Source organism: Anomaloglossus baeobatrachus, chromosome 6 (genome assembly GCF_048569485.1).
Source record: "Anomaloglossus baeobatrachus isolate aAnoBae1 chromosome 6, aAnoBae1.hap1, whole genome shotgun sequence".
NCBI lineage: Eukaryota > Metazoa > Chordata > Amphibia > Anura > Aromobatidae > Anomaloglossus > Anomaloglossus baeobatrachus.
In genome coordinates, this window is record NC_134358.1 from 544751027 (window position 1) to 544769511 (window position 18485).

Here is an 18485-nt window from a genome sequence, read left to right on the forward strand (position 1 = left end):
TCCTACCTTTCTAATGTGAACAGGTGCAAACTGAACATGAAACATAGTAACAAAAAGGAGACAGTTGCACTCTGTAGTGCTAAGATATGTGGAACCATGAATATGGGAATATAGATATGCTATGAAAAACATGTAAAAATTGAGATCCTTAGCACACAAAAATGGCCAGTTTTATGTGAGCCCAACAGCCAACGGCAAGGTGACCTCTTCTTGTTGGGTGCCTGCCTACTCTAATGCCTCTCTTTGGGTTCGAAACCTACAATTTATGGGTGGACAGGAACCTGCAAATGGAGACTTAAATTAGCTTAAGACTGAAGAGCAGGAGCGCTCAATCAGAAGGCATGACTCTGCAATCTAAAATAAAGACTGATGGCACTTCCTACCTTTCCAGTGTGAACAGGTGCAAATTAAACATGAAACCTAGTAACACAAAGGAGACAGTTGCACTCTGTAGTGCTAAGAAATGTGGAACAATGAATATGGGAATATAAAGATGCATTACTGCTATGAAAAAAAATGTAGAAATTTAGATACTTAGCACAAAAAAAGAAGTCGCCTTGCCGTTAGCAGTTGGGCTCACATAAAAGTGGCCATTTTTGTGAGCTAAGAATCTAAATTTTTACGTTTTTCACAGCAGTAATGCATGTCTATATTCCCATATTCATTGTTATACATATCTTAGAACTACAGAGTGCAGCTGTCTCCTTTGCATGGGCCCTGTCATCTCCAGAGCTGTTAGTGCATCATTTGCATATTGGGTAAATATGCTAATTAGTCTGAAATGCAGCAACAGATACAAGATGTAAAGGTGTCAATGTCTATTCATGTGATTTGGGAACCAGTTGATCTTACTGATAATTTCCCTTAAAGGGGTTGACCAACAACTTCCGAAAGGGGTCAATGCTTCATGTAACATAAAAACAGCAAATTCTCATCTGTTCAAGCAGGGTAAAGTATGACCGCTGCAGACCATCATTATTTTAGATGGGGCTCTGATTTATTTTCAAAGGGGTTGTCCATGTAGGGCAGAACCCCTTTAATGAACAGTTACATTGGGAAACAGTTTGGATTTTCCATTTTAGGTTCTGGGAACTGGATTGCACAATGTTACTGGCTTTACCCTGGCAAACATTTCAGGAGATTGAAACCTTCAGGAAGGGGGAGGTTATGAAATCAACAATAAATAGATGACATTGGATCCTGACCGCGCACACAGAGGAATTACTGTGAATGACGCTCCGGAGTCTGTGCCTCTTATTACCAACATCTGTCAAGTCCCAGTAAGTACAATGCTTATATATTATCACTATTATGTGGTAGGCTGCACAGAAAGCCATTGTCTGCCTTAGTTTAAAGGGGTTCGCCCATCTCAGTAAATGATGGAACATCCCATAACATGCAGTTACTCACTCGCTGGGACCCCCAGTGATCCTGTGAATGGAGGGGTTGCTGCTTCCCTTGCACAGCTTTCTCTGCTTTCCCTTTTAGTTGTCTTGTACAGCTTCTATGGTGTCTATGTAATCTATGGTGAGAGGGTGCAACATCACCACCTTGTGGCAAGAAACGTCACTGCAGTACAGAGCTTTACAAAAAAAAACCCGACACCAATTTGAGCACTTGTGTGTAGTTCTCTCTATGGAAGTCGTAAAGGGACAAATGAGTCAGAGGATCCTTATTCTGCCAGTTGCTGAGAGAGCTAAGTAGGTAGTGAGGACCTCAACTGCAGGTCTGGACTAATGCTCCACATACACGGTTTCGTTTCCCTCCTACACCCCCGCAGAGCCCCATCATCCACTGTTTCCTTCCTACTTGCAGAGTCCTAGCCATCAACTTTTTCCCTCCTACCCAAAGAGCTCCTGCCATTGACAGTTTCCCTACTACCCGCAGAGATCCTGCCATCCTATGTTTCACTCCAACCTGCCAAGCCCCTGCCATCTACTGTATACCTCCTACCCGCCAAGCCCCTGCCATCTACTGTATACCTCCTACCCGCCAAGCCCCTGTCATCTTCTGTATTCCTCCTACCTACCAAGCCCCTGCCATCTACTGTATACCTCCTACCCGCCAAGCCCCTGTCATCTACTGTATTCCTCCTACCCGCCAAGCCCCTGCCATCTAATGTATACCTCCTACCCACCAAGCCCCTGCCATCTACTGTATACCTCCTACCCACCAAGCCCCTGTCATCTTCTGTATTCCTCCTACCTACCAAGCCCCTGCCATCTACTGTATACCTCCTACCCACCAAGCCCCTGCCATCTACTGTATTCCTCCTACCCGCCAAGCCCCTGTCATCTTCTGTATTCCTCCTACCTACCAAGCCCCTGCCATCTACTGTATACCTCCTACCCACCAAGCCCCTGCCATCTACTGTATACCTCCTACCCGCCAAGCCCCTGTCATCTACTGTATTCCTCCTACCCGCCAAGCCCCTGCCATCTACTGTATACCTCCTACCCACCAAGCCCCTGTCATCTTCTGTATTCCTCCTACCTACCAAGCCCCTGCCATCTACTGTATACCTCCTACCCGCCAAGCCCCTGCCATCTGCTGTATACCTCCTACCCGCCAAGCCCCTGTCATCTACTGTATTCCTCCTACCCGCCAAGCCCCTGCCATCTACTGTATACCTCCTACCCACCAAGCCCCTGCCATCTACTGTATACCTCCTACCCGCCAAGCCCCTGTCATCTACTGTATACCTCCTACCCGCCAAGCCCCTGCCATCTACTGTATACCTCCTACCCGCCAAGCCCCTGTCATCTACTGTATACCTCCTACCCACCAAGCCCCTGCCATCTACTGTATACCTCCTACCCGCCAAGCCCCTGTCATCTACTGTATACCTCCTACCCGCCAAGCCCCTGCCATCTACTGTATACCTCCTACCCGCCAAGCCCCTGTCATCTACTGTATACCTCCTACCCGCCAAGCCCCTGCCATCTACTGTATACCTCCTACCCACCAAGCCCCTGTCATCTACTGTATTCCTCCTACCTACCAAGCCCCTGTCATCTACTGTATACCTCCTACCCACCAAGCCCCTGTCATCTACTGTATACCTCCTACCCGCCAAGCCCCTGCCATCTACTGTATACCTCCTACCCACCAAGCCCCTGTCATCTACTGTATACCTCCTACCCACCAAGCCCCTGTCATCTACTGTATACCTCCTACCCACCAAGCCCCTGCCATCTACTGTATACCTCCTACCCGCCAAGCCCCTGCCATCTACTGTATACCTCCTACCCACCAAGCCCCTGTCATCTACTGTATACCTCCTACCCACCAAGCCCCTGCCATCTACTGTATACCTCCTACCCGCCAAGCCCCTGCCATCTACTGTATACCTCCTACCCACCAAGCCCCTGCCATCTACTGTATACCTCCTACCCACCAAGCCCCTGCCATCTACTGTATACCTCCTACCCACCAAGCCCCTGTCATCTACTGTATACCTCCTACCCACCAAGCCCCTGCCATCTACTGTATACCTCCTACCCACCAAGCCCCTGTCATCTACTGTATACCTCCTACCCACCAAGCCCCTGCCATCTACTGTATACCTCCTACCCGCCAAGCCCCTGCCATCTACTGTATACCTCCTACCCACCAAGCCCCTGTCATCTACTGTATACCTCCTACCCACCAAGCCCCTGCCATCTACTGTATACCTCCTACCCGCCAAGCCCCTGTCATCTACTGTATACCTCCTACCCGCCAAGCCCCTGCCATCTACTGTATACCTCCTACCCACCAAGCCCCTGCCATCTACTGTATACCTCCTACCCGCCAAGCCCCTGTCATCTACTGTATACCTCCTACCCGCCAAGCCCCTGTCATCTACTGTATACCTCCTACCCACCAAGCCCCTGCCATCTACTGTATACCTCCTACCCGCCAAGCCCCTGTCATCTACTGTATACCTCCTACCCGCCAAGCCCCTGCCATCTACTGTATACCTCCTACCCACCAAGCCCCTGCCATCTACTGTATACCTCCTACCCACCAAGCCCCTGCCATCTACTGTATACCTCCTACCCGCCAAGCCCCTGCCATCTACTGTATTCCTTCTAACCACCAAGCCCCTGCCATCTACTGTATTCCTTCTAACCACCAAGCCCCTGCCATCTACTGTTTCCCTCCTACCCGCCAAGCCCCTGCTATCTAGTTGATTCCCAGCCATCAACTGTTTCCCTCTTACCCACAGAGCCCCTGTCATGCATAGTTTCCCTCCTACCCAGAGAACCCTTGCCCATCATTGTTTCCCTCCTACACCCATAGAGCCTCGCCATCTACTGTTTACCTTCTACACCCACTAGAACCCACCAAATCCACTGTTTTCTTTCTACTCTACAGAATCACTTTTTCGTGCTTACCTCACCCCAAAATCCATGTCACCCTCAACTAGTGGCATAACTAGAGTTCAATGTGCCCCGATGCAAAGTTTGATTTGGGCCCTCCGCCCCCCCCCCCCCCATCTGGGCCATTGTAGCATTCGAAATCCTATCAAGACATACAAGTTGCTGCCCACATTCCCTTCATCGTGTACTAATGTCCCCCATCCTGGGCCACTTCCTGGTAAATATGTCCCCCATCCTGGTGTATGACCTCATCATGGAAAATGCTGGTATATGTGCCCCCATCCTGGTATATATATATCCCCATCCTGGTATATATATCCACATCCTGCTATATATGTTTCTATCCTGGTATACTGTATATGTCCCCATCATGGCCCCATCCTGGTGTATGACCCCATCATGGCCCCATCCTGGTATGTATATCCCATCATGGCCTTATCCTGGTGTATATATGGCCTCTTCCTGGTATATATGGCCCGATCATTTTCCCATCCTGTTACATATGGTCCCATCATGTCTCAGTCCATGTATATAGCCCCATCCTAGTATATGTCCCCATCCTGGCCACATTCTGGTATATAACCCCATCCTGGTATATGACCTCATCATGTCCCCATCATGGTATACAGCCCCATCATGAAATATGTCCCAATCATGTCCCCATCCTGGTATATAGCTTCATCATCTCCCTATCCTGTTATATATGGCATCATCATGTCCCTAACTTGGTTTATACTGCCATGTCTCCATCCTGGTATATAGCCCCATCCTGGTATATGTTCCCATCATGTCCCTATCCTGGTATATAGCCCCATCCTGGTAATTATGATCCCCCAGCACACTGCCATCAGTAAATAAAAATACAAAAACAAAATAATTACACTCACCTTCCCTCCGCTCCCACGGTGTCTTCCTCCAAAGCTGGCATGGTAACTGACCAGCATGTAAGCGGCACAGCGCATGACGTCACTGTCATGAGTGCCCACTTACAATGCTGTCAGCTGTGTCAGAATATTCACTGCTCCCCATGTCCAGGATCATGCGCATAGGGAGGAGTGAATATTCATAGCCTTAATTGGTGGCCAGAACCTTGCAATGCAGGGACCCGACAGGTCTATGTGCTGCAATGTATTTCAGCTGGATGCTGGATGCGCACCCACATCCAGCTGAAACATTGGCTGGGGTCGGCGGGCCCCCTGCACCTCCGGGCCCGGTCGTGAACCCTGCGACCACGATTGTTATGCCTCTGCCCTCATCCCTTTCCCCGAGCTCCTGCCATCCATTGTTTCCCTCCTACACCCACCAGATCCCCAAAACTAGTGTTCTTCCTACTCTCCCCATATTCCTTGTCACCCCCTATTTCCCTCCTACCCTCTCCCCTTCAGAACCATTGTCATCCTTTGCTTCCCTTGCCTTTGACCCTGCCATTCACTGTTTCCCACCTACTCCCACAAGAGTTCAAAGTCTCTGCTGGATAGCGCTACCCCTCGCCCTGATCCTCTGCGGGATAAACATTTACTTTGGCTCTCTAAAAATCAAAGATCCAAATTTTTTTTTATTAATTTATAAATTACATTAAAAACATTATCAGGGTCCGACCACACGGAATATAATTTGCAATCGATTTAAAATCAGATTTTGAGCAACACATTTTTCTTGAGGATTTACTGCTGCCGGGGCGGGGGGGTGGGTGGCTCCAGCACACAGACATGCAGGTGAGGGATGTCCCCCCCAACTATGACATCTACAGATATTTCAAAGGGAAAAGGACAACTGTCAGATATTTTGGAGTTTTCTCCAGCCCTGGCTGGGGGTCCTGCATGTCAGCCATATATACAACATCCTTTATTGCCTCCCCTAAAGGGAAAAAAACTTTCTGTCCTACTCTGATAGTCCAGCCTCATATCTGCTGAGCTGCTGTCATGTACTAGTAGGGGAGGATATTTTCTCAAACTACATCGAAAAAGAGTAGACCCTTCTATGAGGTGTCTGCACTGATTGGCGCCACGGTGAGTACTAATTTGGAGTAAGATGTAGCAGAGCTGAGCTTGAACTCCATCTATAAACCTCAGTTGAGTTAGCAGATTCAGCTCTGCTCTGCTTTTTTGTAATGTCTACCATGTTCTAGTGTGGTTTGTCGTAGTACATACTGTACATCATGGATGGCATTAGGCAATCCTTAGGATATGCTGGAGTCCAGGAGTCTAACAGCAACATGCAGCCAATGGGAAACCACTACTCCCAACATGCCTCGAGAAACGTAATGTAATTAATATGTACAGATTTATTTTATTTAACTTGGTTTGTGACTACTTTGCCTTCTGCTCATTTAACTTAGTTTTTGTCTCACATCCCATGTTAAAAGTGTCTTTTGGATTTATAGTGTTTAGTAAAGGAGATGTCTCAGGTCAAACTACTAATGGTGCCAGTATGCATCAGTGATGATGTCATACACCAGTGGCGTTGCTAGAGTCCTACGGGACCCAGTGCAAAATTTGGAATTAGCTGTGACCGAACTAGTATGTTCCTCAGATATACTGGACCCTGTAATGTCTTCTATCATGGTCCCTGTCCTATAATAATGTCCTCCACCCTGTAAAAATATCACATGTCCTGGCCTCAAACATGCAATAATGTCCCCCATCCTGACCCCTATCCTGTAATAATGTCTGCCATCATGGGTCCTATGCTTCAATAATGTATTCTGTCCTGGCCCCCATCCAGTAAAAATGTTTCCACAGTCAGATCCCCATCATGTAATAATCTTCCCTGTCCTGGCTCCTGCTTGTAACAATGTTTCCATCCTGGGCCCCTGTCCTGGCCACCATCGTGTAATAATGTTCCCTGTCCTGTCCCTTTCCTGTAATAATTTCCCCCGTTCTGGGCCCCTGTCCTGGTCCCCATCATGTAATGAAGTTCACTGTCCTGGCCCCATTCTGTAATAATGTCCGTCATCCTGGCCCCTTCCTGTAATAATGCCACCGATCCTAAGCCCCTGTCCTGGCCCCCATCATGTATTAATGTCACCTGCCCTAGCCTCATTCTGTAATAATGTTCTGCATCTGGAGCTTTTTTTTTCTAATAATGTGCTCTGTCCTGGACCCCTTCATGTCATAATATTCCCTGTCCTGAGCCCATTCCTGTAATAATGTCCTCTGTCCTAGCCACCATCATGTAATAATGTCCTTCATCCTGGCCCTTTCCTATAATAATGTCCCACTTCTTGCCTCCTCCTCATAATTTCTTCCATTTTGACCCTTTCCTGTAATAATATCCCCAATCCTGGCCCCTTCCTGTAATAATTTCCACAGTTCTGGCCCCCATCCTGTAATAATGTCCCTTGTCCTTACCCCTTCCTGAAATAATGTCCCCCTTCTGGTCCATTCCTGTAATAATTATATCCTTTCCCCAGTACCCTCCCTCTAATAATGTCCCCCACCTTTGCCCCATCCTGTAATAATGTCCTCCTGGGACCCTTCCTGTAATAATGTTCCCTGTGTGGTGCCCTTTCCTGTAATAAAGTCCTTGATCCTGTGCCATTTCTATTAATAATGTTCCCTGTCCTGAGCCCCTTCCTGTAATATGTTTCCTATCCTGGGTTCTTTCTGTACTAATATTCCCTGTCCTGAGCCCCTTCCTTAATAATGTTCCTTGTCCCGGGCTCCTTTTGTAATAAATTCCCCTGTCCTGACACCATCTTGTAATAATGTCCCCCATCCTGACCCCAACCCTGTAATAATGTGTCCCATCTGGACCCCATCCTGTAATAATGTCCTCCATCCTGGCCCCTTCCTATAATAATGATCCATGTCCTGAGCCCCTTCCTGTAATAATGTTTTTTATCCAGGACCCTTCCTGTAATGTAATAATATTCCCTGTCCTGAGCCCCTTCCTGTAATAATGTTCCTTGTCCTGAGCCCCTTTTGTAATAAATTCCCCTGTCCTGCCACCATCTTGTAATAATGTCCCCCACCCTGACCCCAACCCTGTAATAATGTCTCCCATCTGCACCCCATCCTGTAATAATGTCTTCCATCCTGGGCCCCTTCCTGTAATAATGTCCCCTGTCCTGGACCCCTTTATGCAATAATGTAAAAAGACAAATGATATTGCCATTTATTTTTAATGCCTGGCCACAGAACCTCCCCAAAAAACACTTTTTAGCATTTTACTATGTCACATCCATTTTGTGGTTAAGCTTGAGGGACTGGACCTGTAAAATCAGAAATGTTAAGCCCTCCATTTATACTCTTGCAGAGAAATTATGTAATTCTAAGTACAGCATCTGCCACTAGGGGGAGCTAAATGTACAGGCAGCTACTATTGAACACAATGGGAGCTGTGTTGGTCTGTATGCAGTGAGCTCCCCCTAGTGTTGATTACAGGTAACTGCTATAATCAGTTCTTTATGATATTGCTGCAAATAATGTCAATTTTATCTCAATGTGGGGTTTTTTTTCCAGATAATGGGAACCAACGTGATGATACCACTATGCTCAGATCGCGTAGAAAAACGTGAAAGCATTTGCATTTTCGGAACTGGGGACTTTGGCCGATCACTTGGATCCAAACTGCTGCAGAGTGGATATTCTGTGATATTTGGAAGCCGTAATCCGGGGGATACCAGTTTACTGCCCCGAGCGGCTGAAGTGCTGGGTCACTCAGAAGCGGCCAAAAAATGTCCAGTTGTCATTGTGGCCCTACAGCGCGACCATTATGATTTTCTAAAGGAGCTTGAAAATGTTATGGAGGGTAAAATACTGGTGGACGTCAGCAATAATGTCAAATTAAACCAGTACCCTGAATCTAATGCCGAATACCTTGCCCGGATTGTACCCACAGCCACCGTTGTCAAAGCATTTAACACCGTCTCCGCCTGGGCCCTGCAGTCTGGAGGTATGGATGCCAGCAGACAGGTAATCCTTCATCAATACTCAGGAACTGCTCACATCATATATATGTGCAAAGTTAAAAAGTAACAGAAACAGCGCCCCTACTTGTTCACAGGTTGTTTATGGTATTGCAGCTTAGTTATCCTGAAAGGGGTTGAGATGCAAATCTAAAGACTGCCTTGCTGGAAGAAAGCATCCATCTTTATCTAATCATGTACAACCCCTTTAATCATGTTTATAGAATAGTTGGAAGAACTTTAGATGGCATTTAATACATAAAGTGAGTTCCACAATGTCAAATCTCCCCTTGCTCCCCCCTCCCCTTCACAGTGTCATGATGTGACTGTAGGATAGTGAAGGACACTGGGCTCCCATACTGTTGTTTACACTAGGGGATCCTAGACTATCCGTAATCTCTGGATTACCTCTGATGGTGGAGATGCCGGAGTCTCGTGCCTGGCTATTCTCCTTATCAGGACTAACCTGTTTCCCCATCCTAGAGAAAAAAGGGGCAGGCGTGAGATGGTAACACAGATAAAGACAGACAGGCAAAAAACAAAACTCATACACACTGCAAACTCACAGGAACAAACAGTAAGAGACTAAGGAGAAAAGCAAGAGCAGGAAGGCAGCATCAAAAAAACAACAAGGGTAAACAAACACCACAACTGCACACACCAACAAAATACTAAAACCAGCAGTAAGTCTGGATCACACCACCTCACCAGACCAGTATAGAGAAGCTATAGCTGGCATTAAAAGAATTATCCAGCCAGCATATTTAGAAGGGGAGCGAGTGTGACTGGCTCCTCTACATTATGTCATCAAAGAAGACTAACAAGCAGCCTAGCAGATTAACTCTTGCTAGACTGCCTATGAACAACAAGTCTGTGAGTCGACGCCCGAGTCTCCCTGCACTGATTACAGACCTCAGAGAAGTTAGCAGGCAGAGCTCCAGAATCTGTGGTCTCCTCAGATCCTCACGCCACCATGACAGTCAGCAATGTTTGTAAAAACCACCTTGCAACACACTGGGACTTTTGCACACGCTCATTAGATGCTTCAATATTAAAGATAGGGTCTAAGTCCATTTATTGCTGCTAATGTACATGTGCATTTTCTGAAAGAACGGAAAGTAAGAATTTTAGAAAAGGGCAAAATTGCAAGATTTTTAATTTTTATTTTTAATTAAAAAAAAAATAAATAAATGAATATATATATATATATATATATATATATATATATATATATAAAATATATATATATATATATATATATATATATATATATATATATTGCCAGGTTAAAAAAATACAACATACATACATTTAAACAATGGGTTATGTTCTGCTGATTCCCTTTAATAGAGATGGCTGCTTATCTCCACTTGCTACATGTGTAGACTGCAGGCATTTATGACTGCTACAGAGGTTCTACCCCTCTGTTTGTACTGTCTGGGTGTGTTTTTGGCATTTACTAAAGGGAAAATCACGGCTTTCTAACTATATGGACCCAAACAGGGGCACATAGATGATTGCTAATGCTAATGCTGTCCCCTGTTACTGCATTAGGATATGGTAACCCCTCCGAGACGCAGCCAATTATCTTTTTTCATATTTGTTTTTTTCCTCCTCTTTAAAGGGGTTGTCCTCTACGTGTAGAACCCCTTCACATTCCCCATGTGCACCCCCATAAAAATAACAAAGCCAATACTCACCTCCGGTACCGGAGAAGTTCTAGTGGTGTTGGAACTCGTGTTCTCAGGGCCCACGTGACATTGATATAACACGAGCCCCATGACCAATCAGCGCCAGCTTCCTTTCCCTCCTTCATACAGTTGAGTATTTCACAGGAAGTGAGTGGCCGCCACAGCACTCACTTGCTGTTAATTCATTTTTTGAACAGGTTCCGTACAGAATACCCTGGAAAACACATCGAGTGCACATAGCCTTGCAGTGCGCACAGCCACCGTACATTTGGGATTTCACTCTACGAGCAATAGCAGCAAATCACTAATAAACTGCTTTTGTGGATGGCCATTCATCTGACCGGCTGACGTTTTCCAATTTATGCAATCCTCCATCACCAACTTTAAAGTGGCTAAAAACTGTTGAAGCCGAACTTCTAAAAACAATTACCGGAGAGAAAATCCATCTAAACCTTAACACATAGGAAAAAGTGTGTGTAGACAAATTAGCATCCTTACAAGTGTAGATTCTTCATTTTCGCCTCGATTCCTCACTCTTCGGGGTCAGGCAGCTTACTGTTAATAGTTTTCAAATTACTCAAGAAGAATAACCTAACAATTACCGAAAATACATTTTTCCTTAAGTTTAAAAAGTAAAACTAGACATTAACTATCCTACAAGACACAGACAGGGCAGGGCCCTGGGAAAGAACAGTATCTAGACCCTCTGCAGACCAATCATCATAAGCTCAGTTCCACCTATTCTGGAGGTGGTAGCGGCCCCTTACCTTTTGGGCTCATGTGTGGCTGCATAAGTTGCAAATATGACCCGTCCGCCCCTGCTAGCCCATATTGTCCACCACTTTCCACTTTGGAAGCCCTGGAGCAGTTAAAAGAAGTAACATGTTCATTCTCCAAATGTTCCAGATGCTCTGGATAATAGAAGATGTAGGTGAAAGATGCTGGTGGCAGAGACTCCTCGAAAAAAAAAAAAATAAATAAAATATATATATATATATATATATATATATATATATATATAATATATATATATATACAGTTAGGTCCAGAAATATTTGGACAGTGACACAATTTTGGCGAGTTGGGCTCTGCATGCCACCACATTGGATTTGAAATGAAACCTCTACAACAGAATTCAAGTGCAGATTGTAACGTTTAATTTGAAGGTTTGAACAAAAATATCTGATAGAAATTGTAGGAATTGTACACATTTCTTTACAAACGCACCACATTTTAGGAGGTCAAAAGTAATTGGACAAATAAACCAAACCCAAACAAAATATTTTTATTTTCAATATTTTGTTGCGAATCCTTTGGAGGCAATCACTGCCTTAAGTCTGGAACCCATGAACATCACCAAACGCTGGGTTTCCTCCTTCTTAATGCTTTGCCAGGCCTTTACAGCCGCAGCCTTCAGGTCTTGCTTGTTTGTGGGTCTTTCCGTCTTAAGTCTGGATTTGAGCAAGTGAAATGCATGCTCAATTGGGTTAAGATCTGGTGATTGACTTGGCCATTGCAAAATGTTCCACTTTTTTGCACTCATGAACTCCTGGGTAGCTTTGGCTGTATGCTTGGGGTCATTGTCCATCTGTACTATGAAGCGCCGTCCGATCAACTTTGCGGCATTTGGCTGAATCTGGGCTGAAAGTATATCCTGGTACACTTCAGAATTCATCCGGCTACTCTTGTCTCCTGTTATGTCATCAATAAACACAAGTGACCCAGTGCCATTGAAAGCCATGCATGCCCATGCCATCACGTTGCCTCCACCATGTTTTACAGAGGATGTGGTGTGCCTTGGATCATGTGCCGTTCCCTTTCTTCTCCAAACTTTTTTCTTCCCATCATTCTGGTACAGGTTGATCTTTGTCTCATCTGTCCATAGAATACTTTTCCAGAACTGAGCTGGCTTCATGAGGTGTTTTTCAGCAAATTTAACTCTGGCCTGTCTATTTTTGGAATTGATGAATGGTTTGCATCTAGATGTGAACCCTTTGTATTTACTTTCATGGAGTCTTCTCTTTACTGTTGACTTTTAGACAGATACACCTACTTCACTGAGAGTGTTCTGGACTTCAGTTGATGTTGTGAACGGGTTCTTCTTCACCAAAGAAAGTATGCGGCGATCATCCACCACTGTTGTCATCCGTGGACGCCCAGGCCTTTTTGAGTTCCCAAGCTCACCAGTCAATTCCTTTTTTCTCAGAATGTACCCGACTGTTGATTTTGCTACTCCAAGCATGTCTGATATCTCTCTGATGGATTTTTTCTTTTTTTTCAGCCTCAGGATGTTCTGCTTCACCTCAATTGAGAGTTCCTTAGACCGCATTTTGTCTGGTCACAGCAACAGCTTCCAAATGCAAAACCACACACCTGTAATCAACCCCAGACCTTTTAACTACTTCATTGATTACAGGTTAACGAGGGAGACGCCTTCAGAGTTAATTGCAGCCCTTAGAGTCCCTTGTCCAATTACTTTTGGTCCCTTGAAAAAGAGGAGGCTATGCATTACAGAGCTATGATTCCTAAACCCTTTCTCCGATTTGGATGTGAAAACTCTCATATTGCAGCTGGGAGTGTGCACTTTCAGCCCATATTATATATATAATTGTATTTCTGAACATGTTTTTGTAAACAGCTAAAATAATAAAACTTGTGTCACTGTCCAAATATTTCTGGACCTAACTGTATATATAAAAATACAATACAGACCAAAGGTTTGGATACATCTTCTCATTTAAAGAGTTTTCTTTATTTTCAGGACTCTGAAAATTGTAGATTCACATTGAAGGCATCAAAACTATGAATTATCACATGTGGGATGAAAGACTTAAAAAAGTGTGAAACAACTGATAATATGTCTTATATTGTAGGTTCTTCAAAGTAGCCGCCTTTTGCTTTGATTACTACTTTGCACACTCTTGGCATTCTCTTGATGAGCTTCAAGACGTAGTCACCGGAAATGGTCTTCTAACAGTCTTGAAGGAGTTCCCAGAGATGCTTAGCACTTGTTGGCCCTTTTGCCTTCACTCTGCGGTCCAGCTCACCCCAAACCATCTCGATTGGGTTCAGGTCTGGTGACTGTGGAGGCCAGGTCATCTGGCGTAGCATCCCATCACTCTCATTCTTAGTCAAATAGCTCTTACACAGCCTGGAGGTGTGTTTGGGGTCATTGTCCTGTTGAAAAATAAATGATGGTCCAACTAAACGCAAACCGGATGGAATAGTACGCCGCTGCAAGATGCTGTGGTAGCCATGCTGGTTCACTATGCCTTCAATTTTGAATAAATCCCCAATAGTGTCACCAGCAAAGCACCCCCACACCATCACACCTCCTCCTCCATGCTTCACGGTGGGAACCAGCCATGTAGAGTCCATCCGTTCACCTTTTCTACAAAGACACGGTGGTTGGATCCAAAGATCTCAAATGTGGACTCATCAGACCAAAGCACAGATTTCCACTGGTCTAATGTCCATTCCTTGTCTTCTTTAGCCCAAACAAGTCTCTTCTGCTTGTTGCCTGTCCTTAGCAGTGGTTTCCTAGCAGCTATTTTACCATGAAGGCTGCTGCACAAAGTCTCCTCTTAACAGCTGTTCTAGAGATGAGAAGGTGTGTCCAAACTTTTCGTCTGTACTGTATATATACAGTATACACACACACACACACACATACACACAGTCTTGGCTGAAAGTGTTGGCACCTTTGAACTTCTTCCAGAAAATGAAGTATTTTCCCCAGAAAATTAATAACAATAATACACCACCTACATCGCCCCTCTCCATAATCTCTCCCACACTGCCCCTCTGTATAATATACCCCCAAACACACTGCCCCTCCATATAATACACCCCCACACTGCCCCTCTGTGTAATACAACCCATACTGCCTCTCTGTACCATATCTCCCCACACTCTGCTTCTCTATATAATACACATCACTCTTCCTTTTTGTATATCACCTCACACACTGCCACTCTATATACTACACCCCCACACTGCCCCTTTGTGTAATACACCCCCACACTGCCTCTTTGTATATCACCTCACACACTGACCCTTTGTTTATAATCACCACACACACACTGCCTCTCTGTACAATATCCCTACACCTACTGCCCCTCTGTATAATATAGCCCCACCCACTGACTCTCTGTATAATACACCCTCACACTGCCTCTCTGTATAACATCACCCCACACACTGCCCCTTTGTATAATATCCCCACACACACTGCCTCTGTGTACAATAGCCACACACACACTGCCCTCTGTATAATATAACCCAACACACTGCCCCTCTGTATAATACACCCCAACACTGCCTGTCTGTACAATATCCCCCACACACTGCCCTTTTGTATAATACACTCCCACACTGCCTCTTTGTGTAATATCTTCCCCATAATTTCCCTCTGTATAATATCCCCCCGCTGCCTCTCTGTACAATATCCCCCTACACACTGCCCCTCTATAATATAACCTCACACGCTGTCCCTCTGTATAATAAACCCCTACACACTGCCCCTCTGTATAATATCAAACACACTGGCCTTCTGTATAATATCCCGCACACACTGCTCCTAGCAATACTGTGCCATCTTTCACAATTTCCCCTATTGCCTTATAATGTGCCATTGTGCTAATGTGCTGCCCCCGTGCCAGCAGCCGGGCTGCTCGGATCCGGATCCGCAGTGTGGCTCGAGGGATTCTACCGGACCCGGGGGTCGCGCAGACATTTCAAATAAAAGGGGACGTATTTGTACGGGACTTGTCGTAAACAGTCTGTTATGCCACCCACGGTGTGTGGTGAAGTGTGGCACCACCGCTGCTGTTGTGGGACACCCGGGGGCGATGGGATGCCAGCTGGATGTTAACCCCTCCGTGGGTAGGGATGGATGCCCCGGGGCCTAGTGTCTCTGTGCTGAGGGTGTTGATTGCAGGTCTCGGCGCGCCCGGTCAGACCGGGGGATGTTAGTTTACTCATGATTGAATGAATCACACAAGTCCAATGATAAACCAAGGTGAGAGTGGTTGGGTGTATTTTGGCCCCACACCCGGGCTGATGGTCTGTGTCACTTTCCTCTGCACTGTGTATTTGGTGTGTTGGACTTCCCGGTGTAAAATACGGGAGTCCATTCCCGGTACTTTTGTTGGGAGCCGTGCCCGCTGATGCTGACCCTTGGGATCTACCGGGCCCTGGCGGATGCTTTTAGGACTTTGGTTGGGACAAGACCTATAATCCTGCCCTCAATTGGTTAATTAGCTAGGCCATTGGTTCCGGTCCTGGCTTCAGGGTCCAAGTACCCCCTCTGTGCACGGTTTCCGGGTCGGTTCTCCGGTGTGGGTACCGGCGGGCTCCTACCCTGTCCCGGTCCACCTCGGATCTCCGGCAGCCGTCTTCCCGTCTCCTGACAGACATGGACCACCATCTGCCACCTAGCCAGTACGCCGATGCTCCAACACCGACGCCTTTCCTTTCTGATTCAGCACTTCAATTTCTCCTCTCAACTGCTCCAATCCTCTCCAGACTGAACCTTAAACTTCAACTCTCAACTTCAACTGCTCTTTCTTCCGCCCCGGGTTCTCCAGACCCGTAGGTGGGCGTTCTCCATCCGCCTGGTCCTGCCCACTGGTGTGCCTTTCCTACCCTGGGGGGGTGACTAGGGTTTTGTTGGCTGAGTGTAACCCTGTGTGGGAAGGCGTTATGCGGGGGCCTTTTTTGTGTGACCACCTGGTGGTGCCAGGGCATCACACTAACACTTTACCCCCTTCCCTTCTGTCTCCTCCCCTCCAGAGTAAATGGTAGGACATATCTTCAACTCCTTCATGGACTGCTTACCGTTCCTCTCCATCTCTGCATGACGCACAGCAGTGTGATGAGGTTGCAGCATAATGACCTCATCATAATGCTGCACTTAAGGTGAGGATCACATGCACTGCTCTGCCCCCACTGCCACTGGCACTACCACATGGCTAAAATGCATGCCATGAACTTGAATTGCATTGCATGTAAATTAGCCATGTGGTGGTGCACACTCATCCAACATAAAGGGGCTGAAGAAACATGGGGTGGCTGGCAGCAGCTAACATCACTGATGATATCATACACGGGTTGCCCTCTCTGCTGCAGACATTTTATGCTGTTTAAGTGCACGCCACAGTAAAGGTATATATGGTGTGAACACTGCTCTATTAAGGGTGGTATAGAGGTGCTAGTGAGAGGACCAAGGTCCGGACTATAGAATGTAAATTCAAAACACTGCACTCTCTTCAGCATGAGGTAATAGTAAAAGAAAGTCAACAGATTCGTTTTTATCGTGCAAACCAAGTGTCTTTATTTATGAACAAAGTTAGTGGGAGGGACTAAGGGACGTTTCGGCCCAAGCTGGGCCTTCTTCATACCAAGTCACACTCCAATCATAGATGAACTAATATCACAGAGGGAATTTTTTTCTCTCTCCTTTTTAGGGGGTTTTTTGGTATAGAAATGGTGAGGCACTCCACCCAGGATAGAAGGATTGTGGTAGTAGCAAAACGCAAGCCCTTGCTCGTGCTAGCAAATGAATAACTATTGGAATTTGTCCTTTTAAGTTGGGAGAGTTCAATAACTCGTGGTCCCTTAGGTTTACAGTAAGTGGATAAGGTCACGTATAATGCACTTTTGTCTAGAAGCATAGGGGGCTTACTTGCATCTGCAGGCTTTAGGATAGGAATGTAGCAGTGGGTAATGGAGTCGGGAAGACGGCTGCAAAGAGGACTCCATTACCCACTGCTACATTCCTATCCTAAAGCCTGCAGATGCAAGTAAGCCCCCTATGCTTCTAGACAAAAGTGCATTATACGTGACCTTATCCACTTACTGTAAACCTAAGGGACCACGAGTTATTGAACTCTCCCAACTTAAAAGGACAAATTCCAATAGTTATTCATTTGCTAGCACGAGCAAGGGCTTGCGTTTTGCTACTACCACAATCCTTCTATCCTGGGTGGAGTGCCTCACCATTTCTATACCAAAAAACCCCCTAAAAAGGAGAGAGAAAAAAATTCCCTCTGTGATATTAGTTCATCTATGATTGGAGTGTGACTTGGTATGAAGAAGGCCCAGCTTGGGCCGAAACGTCCCTTAGTCCCTCCCACTAACTTTGTTCATAAATAAAGACACTTGGTTTGCACGATAAAAACGAATCTGTTGACTTTCTTTTACTATTACCTCATGCTGAAGAGAGTGCAGTGTTTTGAATTTACATTCTAAGTGCACGCCACCACATAGCTAATTTGCATGTGATGCGCTGTCGCATTCAAATTAGCCATGTTTTGGCGCAGTGGCAGTGAGAAGTAGAGAAGCGCGCTTCATAAATTATCTGCAGGCTGCGGCTATCATGCTATGACTGATACAAAATGTTAGATACAAAATGGGTCTATATATAACAGGATAAGCCAGGATAGAGACAGATATACCAGGATGTGGAGCATATATACCAAGAAAGGGCCCTGGGTGAGGACACATATACCAGCATGGGGA

At 45.8% G+C, this 18485-nt stretch overlaps 1 protein-coding gene across 1 annotated transcript in view; it reads left to right on the plus strand.

Annotated features, from left to right (window-relative positions):
- The first annotated feature begins 1213 nt into the window (after positions 1–1213).
- Positions 1214–18485, plus strand: part of LOC142243570 (metalloreductase STEAP4-like) — a 34191-nt gene continuing 16919 nt past the window's right edge. Inside the window, exons 1-2 of the mRNA XM_075315626.1 lie at positions 1214–1280; positions 8828–9280. Coding sequence (XP_075171741.1) covers positions 8831–9280 — 450 coding nt within the window. The 5' untranslated portion in view covers positions 1214–1280; positions 8828–8830. The remainder of the gene's footprint in view (positions 1281–8827; positions 9281–18485) is intronic.